At 44.5% G+C, this 10,000-nt stretch overlaps 2 protein-coding genes across 2 annotated transcripts in view; one reads left to right on the top strand and one right to left on the bottom strand.

Moving 5' to 3' along the window:
• Positions 1 to 4,603, top strand: part of LOC311341146 (multiple PDZ domain protein) — a gene marked incomplete at its 3' end in the record, with an annotated part of 43,808 nt that extends 39,205 nt beyond the window's left edge. Inside the window, 4 exon segments of the mRNA XM_084466040.1 lie at positions 294 to 398; positions 655 to 731; positions 3,915 to 4,038; positions 4,457 to 4,603. Of these exon segments, the coding sequence (XP_084322166.1) occupies positions 294 to 398; positions 655 to 731; positions 3,915 to 4,038; positions 4,457 to 4,603 (453 nt within the window).
• Positions 4,604 to 7,472: 2,869 nt separating this feature from the next.
• LOC311341173 (uncharacterized protein) lies at positions 7,473 to 9,201 on the bottom strand (the record flags this gene model as incomplete). The annotated part of the gene is made up of 2 exons (XM_084466060.1): positions 7,473 to 8,776; positions 8,970 to 9,201. The coding sequence occupies 2 exons, from the start codon at positions 9,199 to 9,201 to the stop codon at positions 7,473 to 7,475; spliced, it is 1,536 nt and encodes a 511-aa protein (XP_084322186.1).
• Positions 9,202 to 10,000: the final 799 nt, after the last annotated feature.

Below are 10,000 nucleotides of genomic sequence, written 5' to 3'. Positions count from 1 at the left end.
TCTGCTCAGTGTCTCTATGGTGGATGTGCTGTACTGAGTGATATCTGCTCAGTGTCTCTATGGTGGATGTGTTGTACTGTGTGATATCTGCTCAGTGTCTCTATGGGGGATGTGTTGTACTGAGTGATATCTGCTCAGTGTCTCTATGGTGGATGTGTTGTACTGTGTGATATCTGCTCAGTGTCTCTATGGTGGATGTGCTGTACTGAGTGATATCTGCTCAGTGTCTCTATGGTGGATGTGTTGTACTGCGTGGGCTATCTGCTCAGTGTCTCTATGTTGATGTGTGTCAGGCTGGAGACAGGCTCATCAGCATTAACGGTGCTTCTACTGAGGGGATGACCCCTGTGGAGGCGGGGGCCATGTTGAAGAATGCCACTGGAGCCATCACTCTGCAGGTAGGTTACTCCCCCGGTCCCTAGGATGGCCATTAGTTCTTTCCATTAGTTCCATTATTTGATTATACCATACTGTGTGTGTGTGTGTGTGTGTGTGTGTGTGTGTGTGTGTGTATGTATGCGCATGTGTGTGTGTTTGTGTTTATGTTGACCTGCATGCGTGTGTGTATGTTTGTGTGTGTCTGCTTGTGTGTGTGGGCATGTATGCGCGTGTGTGTGTGTGTGTGTGTGTGTGTGTGTGTGTGTGTGCGTCTAGGTGGCAGCAGAAAGCGATCCACAGGACCAGGGTGACGGTGATCCTCTGTGTCTTCTCTCCTGCCCAAACAACCTCTGGTAGGAAACCTCCTGTCAATCAGTGACTGCGGTCACATGGTCGGACCAGATCGACTTATCATGGATTAAGCCATATAACAATGTTGCCACTCGACGGGGGGGCTGTCACTTGTCTGAGTATACATACATCGGATCAGATTGGAATAATGGTCGGAGACCTGGCTGACTCCGCTACGCTAGGTGGCGCTGTAGCCCTTTCAACAAGTGGTACTAGAGCCACTTCCGGTTCACGGCTACGTAAAAGCAACAGCAAACTATCTGGCGACATACAAACAAAGATGGCGTACTAGGAGTTTGACGAGGCAACAGTAGCGTACATTTTGTGCATTTTTCACTGTATACTGTATACAAAATGCATATGAGGGAACAAATGGAGCTTTTTGCTGTGGCGGCGGCGATAGAACTTCCGGGTGAAATCCCTGGCCAAAATTCTCGAGCATGCGCAGGACGCAAACTCCCGGCAATACGATACGATCGAGTACACGTGCAGGTAGATAGCCGCCTATGACCGGCTCCAGCCTAGCTATCCTATCAACTTCACAAATCCGGTCCTGAGACGATCCATTTGGCGAAGCAGATCGAATAAACCTGTTTACATGAATCCAATCTTTATTCAATACGTTCATTGCACGATTATGCTCAAGCATGTAAACGCATTTACATGGACACTTCTGATCTGATTAGATTTCTAATCATGCGATCCGAACGTACTGTATATATGGCATTTCCAAAAGTGGTAAGCAAACGTTCTGTCTCTCGCGCACACCTGACACATCTGGACCGGCGGCGACTTAATGGACATGTTATCACTATTTGGCATTTTTATGTATTGTGTTGGTTTTGTTTGTATCGTTTGTTGGTAAGGTTGGTCTGAAGCGCTCGTAGAAACTTCTTAGCTCTACCGTAGTGGTGATTCAGCTCCTGAAGCATTCTCCACCACTGTACAGTAACCTTTATAAATCCCTGTTGCGCATGGAACTGCCACATTGGCAGTGTTGTGTTTCACCAATTTTTTTTTAAAAAATTAACAAAACTGTCTTCTAAATTAATGAAATACTGGGAAACGAGTAAACCATTATAAGCAACGAGTGAACTTAATAAGCAGTCAAAAAAATTTTTTAAACCACCGCCTCTTTCCCTTGACGGTGCGCAAAGCCCGCACGGCGCACACAGACAGGTAGAAAAAAGCAAAGCAGTCTCAGCATAAACACACAGTTGTGCGTTAAATTTGTCCATCGGGGAACACGTCAATTCCTCTAATGCTGACGTTTAAAATATATCAGCACCTAGGCCTATTTACCTTGAACTTCAGCTGTAGCCTTGTTGAACTCCCTGCATCCTCGCTGTCTTTATTCATTTTTTCCAGATTCGTCTTATTATGGTAAACTAACTCATTGGTGAACACCTCGTCAGGTTTTAGACAGGTCCATAGCTGCTGCACAAAAATAATGCGTGCCAAGCAGTAGACCTAGTTGGTCTTAAAGGGGGGGAAAGCAAGTTCAAGTTTAACATCGATTTGCAGTGATCATTTGGCTGAAGGGTTTTATATGCCTATTCATTACATAATTAGCGCATTTGAAACTTGTGTGGCCTATATGGGTGCGGCTTATTCTGCTTTTATAAATACATAAATGAAAGGCTTGCGGTTTATCCATGATGCGGCCTATGCGGGAAATTACGGTAGACCCCGACTTGAAGCGGAGGTGTCTTGCTTCTCCCTTAAGGGGCTTATTTTAGATAATAACCGGCGACGTTCTATAGGCTACATTATTACACGGCTACTTGCCGAAACGAAAAAATAACTTCACACGGTGTGTCTTTTGACAATTTATTTTTTACCATTCGTAGTGTTGATCAGCAGAGAAATAGTCTGCCAAAGAAGTTGACGTCGCTAAGCAACCGAATCCACTGGCTTTGATAAGTTACCGGACTACTTGCAGAGTGATACACAGATGTGAATCAGGCAAAAAAGCCATTTTCCTTGACAGTGCAAGTTCGGGTTGCATAAAAGTACAGACGGACCAATTGCGAACTACTGCAGCTGCTGATGCCATCTCTCTAAGTTATCCGCACCCACCCCAAACCAATCGGAATAAGTGTATACATGACGATTATAGCGGACTACACCACCTCTTCTATTCCGCATAGAATTCTATTCCGATCAGAGAATTGTATTCCGATTGAGGCGTATATATGATCATTTTTTATTCCGATTGAGCTGTTCTTCCACTTCTATTCGGAACAGAAGTGTCCATGTAAACGCGGCTACTGTCCTTGCCCAATGGCACACACATCCCTCCCTCCTCCCCTCCCTAGCCCCTCCCTCCTCCACCTCCCCCTAACCCCTCCCTCCTCCACCTCTCCCTAGCCCCTCCCTCCTCCACCCCCCTCTAGCCCCTCCCTCCTCCACCTCTCCCTAGCCCCTCCCTCCTCCTCGCCACACGGCCCTCATGTCTCTCCTCTTCATCGTCGTCTTCCTCCATTGTTTCTCTGCACTTCCCCAACTATCTACTCCTGCTCCCTCTTGCTCTGTCTCCAGGGCTTGTCTGGCCTAATGTTCTCTCCTCTGCTTAACCATGACAGTTTACCGTTACACAACACACTGTGTGCAGCGTTTTCCCCTCCAAAATGTGCTTTGTTGTTTGTTTTTTTTCGTCTCCCTTAAAAATATGCCAACTCTGCTCTGCTTTTCATCCCCTTATGTTCTGCGCTCGCTGCCAGGGACAGGAAGCCAGACCCTATTTATGGCTGCTTTACAATGGAGCCTTCCCACTCTGCTGGGGCTTCACTCCACTTTGGATTGAATCTTTGCGTCAATAACTCTAGAATTAAAGTTAATTTCCTCTAAAAATTCCATTCTATATATATATATATATATTTATATATGAATAGGTACTGTGGGCAGAAGAGCTGCTGGGTCATGTGTTTGGGTTGCATTGGAGCCGTCGGTCTACGATCTGGCCCTCGCGATCACAGAAGGTCAAATCCTGACCAGTGTGCCCAGTGTATTAATTAAGCATTGCATTGCAGAAATGCTTTTTTGCACAAAGCTGTACCGACATCAACATGGACATCCATCTACACATTTGCATCTGCGCGCATTACGCATGCACGCACACAACACCACACAACACACCAGCCCCCAGTGTGGGGTCCTCACATGAATGCGGGGTTGTGTTCCAGTGCCCGGGCGTACCAGACCATCGCCCTGGAGCGGGGGTCTTCTGGCCTGGGGTTCAGCGTGGTGGGGGGCTTCGGCAGCCCCCATGGGGACCTGCCCATCTACGTCAAGACTGTCTTCAGCAAGGTCCGGCGGTGGTTATGTTACTATGTTGGCATCTGTCTCACATGGACTGCTTACTGTTTGGTTATGAAGCAATTTAGCATGAAAATAATTGTATTTAAATATGTTTGTGTGTAATAGCACGATAACACAAAGGACTAGACATTGTCTTGAGCAAGACAATGAGTATGAAGAATGAAATACATAACAGTGCATACATGCAGAACACTTTATGCATATTGGCCAAACGCTAAATATGGCCTCTGACCTCAACCATTCTGGTGTGGTGCTATCTCTCTCTCTCTCTCTCTCTTTCTCTCTCTCTCTCTCTCCCTCTCTCTCTCTCTCTCTCTCTCTCTCTCCCTCTGTCTCTCTCTCTCTCTCTCTCTCTCTCTCTCTCTCTCTCTCTCTCTCTCTCTCTCTCTCTCTCTTCTCTGGGCAGGGGGCGGCGTTGGAGGACGGCCGTCTGAAGCGCGGGGATCAGATCATCGCGGTGAACGGCCACTGTCTGGAGGGCTCCACCCACGCCGAGGCCGTGGACGTCATCAAGAGGACCAAGGGCACCGTGGTCCTCACCGTTCTCTCATGATGGCCCCCCTGCTCACCGCCCAACGCTGATGACGGCGTCAAGACCAAACTAGGGTGCCGGTGGTTGTTTGGCGTCCTTTGATAGGGTTGTGAACAGTGCACAGGTAGAGAGGCATCATAGGACATTTGTAACTGTTAAGCTATCTGTCTTTGTTGAAGTGTAGGTCATTGAAGAACTTGCTGGTGAGCTACCTCTATACATGTACTCCTAACAGTATACATTTATTACGTTTTGCTACTGTCAGTATTTTTAAATTGCGTTTCAAGTCCCTTTTTTCCAATGTGAATATTAAGCTGATTTATGCATACAGAGGTATGTCCTGGATAGTCTGGATAGATGCAGGACTATAAGAGGAATTATATCACAAGTCATCACATAACAATATGCATTTATTATGTATGGAATATACACTCTCAAAATACACAGCAGAACATTTGTTCACATATCTTACATCAGAAATTGTTATTTATTATTATTAAGACCCTTTTTAAGTTTAGGTCTATGTACTGAGTATTTATTTATGTAGTATTTATTATGGCAAAAACTATTTTAAAAGTGGAAAGTGTTTTAAAGTTATTGATGGAAACAAAAAGACAAGGTTCTCTAGATTTGATTGGTTTTGGTATTGTATAATTGTACATCAGATATTTGCATTAATGCTAGGTTATCTACTGTATTCATTCATGGACTAATCCTTAATAGTTGATGGGTGGACAGATGGAGTATTTTAAAGGGCTGCCCACCTTCTAAAGCAGCAATGCTTATTAAGTGATACTGCCAATCTTTTATAGGGCATTATGTAGGGTCTTAAAATATTTTTCATTTCTAATCTTCATTTTGTCAATGAATCTCTCATTAGATGTGTATTACCATTCACCTTTCATGATAGCATACTACTGATTTTTTCTTCAACCTCTGCGGTGCTTTTGTCTCTCATCTCTCAGTTTTTGGTCAAATGTCTGCATTTAATATACTTTTTATTATTAAAGATTTATTTAATATTCCATTGACTTTGTGTGTGAACTGTCCATGGCACATTGTGTAACACATGATCCAATTAAAAGGGAACGTGTCAGAGATCTTTCCTGGGACCACATTTTATTAAGTTATTTATATAGTCCCTTTTATATTCCCTATGGTCCAGGTTTTTTTTTTATTATATCTACAACTATTGCCATACACTTAAAACAACAAGTGGATGTACTTGTATTGTGTTAAATGCGCTCTCTGTTCACTCTGTGGACCTATGTATGTGATAAGGTAGTGGGTGAACACAGATGGATCTAGATGGACTATGCACAGGCAGACTTTCACACCCATAATGCTTCATGGGATTTCTTGCCATATTGAGACGTCTCCAGAGACTTGTAGTTCTTGGGAAAAACTGTAAAATACAAAATCCACTATATGCTACGATACATTTAGTCAATAATATCCCTAAAAGATTGTACAGAAGATATTATACCTGGAGCAATTACAGAATGAGGATGGATGAGGATGTGACTTAGGTTAAACAAGGTTACACAATGTAATTGGCCTATGTTACCAGTGATGTACCTGCTGCTTCTAGCCTTGGTGTACATTTGTTTCTATTGTGAATAGTGAGTACTTACTCTGCCAGAAATACCTAAAGTTACAAACTTAAATATGTTTTAAAATAGCATAAGGGCTTGTACGTCACTATATGGGTCTTTTTTGTAGACAAGTCTGCCATTTTGAGAAGATGCAATGGTGGTAGACCAACAAACAAACTGCAGTTGACATCTTGTGGCTAGAACAAAGCAAAAAGATTGCCTAGGCCTAAGTTATTATACTGTGATAAATTGATTAAATATGCCAAAAGAGAGAAAAAATATATATAATTAACTGGATCAATGACCTTGAGCCATACTAACTGCAATAGGGTAGGGATACAGAGTTACTACCCCCTCTCTGGTGATTATTGACCTGTTTTGTGAGGAAGGTGTGCTACCTAAGACCAAACAGGGCAACAGCAGCCATGCGATGGAGGAGCGAGGGAAGGGGAACACACCAGTTAATGACAGCGTCAGCAAACATTAAGAAGTAGAAAGTTGTGGATCAATTGTCAATCTTGTCAAAATTGTCATCAAAAACTAGTGCCTCACCAGATGGAGGGCTAAGATGCAAATACTGAGAGAAATGCTGCCAGGAGATAAAGTGTCCATCAAAGCACAGAGACAGCAGTATCCAGCAGGGGTTTGCAGGCGATGAGAGAGTCTCAAACTTTTTAACACTGAGCTACAGCTGAAAAAAGGTAGACGTATCACTGTTGGGTCGTGGTACGCCTGACATGGGATTCTGGTTGGCACCAGTGGTAGTTCCACCTGAGTTGTTCGCCTACCTTGATACACAAACAGCCTCCAAGGTGCCACCTTATATTAAATTAATTTTGACAACGGCACAGAAACCAAATGTCAGACCTTTAAATGCTGAAACCTTCCCAGCTGGTCTTGTTCATTGCACTCTTAAATCAGTTGTAAATATATCTTGTTGTACTCATTGTTTTGCAGTTGGGTTCTGTATTTCAAAATGTTTAGTTCATAAGAAGTGTTATTGAAGGAGTAAGGTAAGTGTAAGACGCCAACCGTCCCCTAACATGACATTGATATACAGTACTAAGAGTTTGACCAATCATCCTAAACAACGTCAAATCCAGGCTAATCTAGTTCATACATTTTGTTTTTAACAGTGCATACCCGGTCATGAAAATGTAATAACAGGCGTACCATTTATTAGCATATTTCGAGATCTTGTATAAACTATATGCCGTGCCTCAATAAATGACACTGCAATCTTGGGAGAAATACACTTTTAATAAAAAATGATATTCTTAAAAACACTACAAAATCTAAACCGACTCAGCACAATAACTGGTTGGGTCTACAAGCCCACTGGGACACATGATGGCCAGGACACAGCAGACAGTCACCATCTTGTCAAGGAACGTTAGCTCCTCCCCCTGGCACACTTGGGCCATTTTCGTGGGTATAGGCCCACATAGCATTGTGTACATGCTGTGTATGGTGCCAACCATCTTCTCCACATGGGTCCTGAGGTGAGCTATCGGCCGTGTTTCCTTCACGTCTTTAGCATCGAACTGAAGAGGCCCGTTTGGGTCCGCTGGCGTCTTCACCTCGGCACACATCAGTCCTACGCTGTCAAAGCCTCGATCCGCCAACACCAAATCCCCGGGTAACAATGAATCGAGAAGGCCACTGTTTTCAGTCACATATTTGTCACTGACATGCCCCCCCCAACCCTTGGAAATGAATGATATGGCTCCATGTGGTGTTTTACCAATAAGGTACTTCATGGTGTTGGCGTGTTTGTTGTAAAACGACGGAGCTCTCTGCTTGGAGGCTCCTTCAGTGCATATTTCAAAACAGTCCAGAATAATCACAAAGCGGTCCCCAAAGGCCTTCACAAACTGAGGAGGCATAGTCTGAATCAGATGCTCTCTATTGGGCCAACGCACTAAAGGGCTAAGCTGTGCGTGTAAAGCGTTTATTGTTGTGTTAAATATGGTTACAACCACTCTTTTGTCCACGTGAAAGATGTACGCAAGGTGTTGGAGTGGCAGATTTAGCCTCAGGCGCATGAGAGTTAAGAAAACCATTTGAAAAGGTGTCAAAGTTCGGGCCGAGGTGGGAAGGCACGGCATCACAGTCGAAAGCAGACCCATCAAAAGGCCAAAACATGGAAGTCCAGTGTAGTACTTCACTTTCACATCGTCCTCTTTCAGGGATTCTTCATCCATATTCCGCTTTGCAAGTGCACACTTAAGTTCCCTGTTCTCTTTCAACAGGCGGTTTATTTCAGCACGCCTGTATCCACAAAAGTCACACTCAATCATCTCCTTGGGAGCGGGTCCACTTTCAGCCTCGCCAGCTGCTTCTTCAGTTAGTTCCACTACAATCGAGGCTGGTTCTGCGTAGTTCCCAATTGGGTCTGTGCGGTTCTCGGCTGGGTCTGCGTGGTCCTCGGCTGGCTCAGGGTCGTCCACCGGTCTCAGCTCTGCTTCTTTCTGGAGCTCGTGTCGTTTCGTGTGCCGGGCAGACTGCTCTGTCTCCGTAGCGTTTGCTTCATTGTGCCCCAAGTTTAACGACGGTGCCCAGTCTGGATGTGACTCGAACATCTCATATGCGGGTTTGCCTGTGAACACACACGTAATGCGTTACTCACTTTAATAGGCAAGCTAAAGCCATGGTATACTACACATGTACAACTTCAACATATCAACAAAGCACCAGGAGAGGAGTGTGTCAGGGTCGTGGATGAGTACAAACGTCACTCAAAGAGGCTTCGGGACCCAACTTAACCCCAAATGCTGGTCACTAAGACTCACCAGTATGGAAATGCCTGGAGCAGACCTTCATGGACGCGGGGGCGTAGTTAAACGTAATGTTGGCTCTCCTCACGGCGGCCACCCAAGCCATCCGCCGCCTCTTGGTGATCTCGGCCACCTTCCCTCCCTCGGTCTTCTTCCACGCAGGGAACTTGTAAAAGCTGAGGCCGTTCACTGTGCGGCCACTCGCCGTATAACTGCGACAGCTCGTCACGCAGCAGTGTCTTCCCATGGCAGAAACACTAAAGCAGAGCAGATGGAAGATAATCACAACAAACACTTCTTCTTCGTCGTAGTCGTTTTCTTCTTCTTCGGGATATAAAAGGTAGTGGAGACGCCGTCGGGCGCATTGCTGCCACCCTCAGGTTTGGAGGTCACTGTCAGCACTATGGAAATTAAATAACAATCAATAATTTATATAAAAATAAATGGTTACATATCGACCAGCAACGAAGTTGGAGTAGCCTACCCACATAATTAATTGTAATACACCAACATTGTTAACTGTCATAGCTAAACAAGCAAAAATACCAACGCAACTGAAATGTTTATATTAGACTATTAACAATATTATAAAAATGACATAGGACTCCCATAATCATTCAGGTAATCAATACCTCCATGCCTGTTATAGCCATTTCAATCATGTGTGTTTTGGGGTTTCCACACTGGGTAGTGCAAATGACATATGGCCAAGAGGTTATTAGAGCTCAACAGCACAGGTGGAGGTGATTGTGAGGCTGGATGAGTAAACAGTTTTTGACCATGATACCGTAATGCACCCGTTCTTTGTCTTTGGATCTTTTGAATAAATGGATCAATAAATGGTGAATCGCAATGATCGCAAGCAGAGGAACGTGAGTTATTGAGTGCACACGTCCAACAGCTGAACCACAGTCTACAAATCCCTCTGCGACTTTAAGTGATAAAAAGTCACCACGGACACGAGAAGTTAACAGAGCCGCGCACTGAGCGCTCTCAGGGGCCGGGCCGAAACCTGGAAAACCCCGAAAACCTGGAAAACCAGAGTT

The sequence above is a fragment of the Micromesistius poutassou genome (assembly GCF_964030765.1).
Source record: "Micromesistius poutassou genome assembly, chromosome: 3".
NCBI classification, from domain to species: Eukaryota; Metazoa; Chordata; class Actinopteri; order Gadiformes; family Gadidae; genus Micromesistius; species Micromesistius poutassou.
Note: the sequence above shows the minus strand (reverse complement) of the source record. Positions and strands in the feature narration are given on the sequence as shown.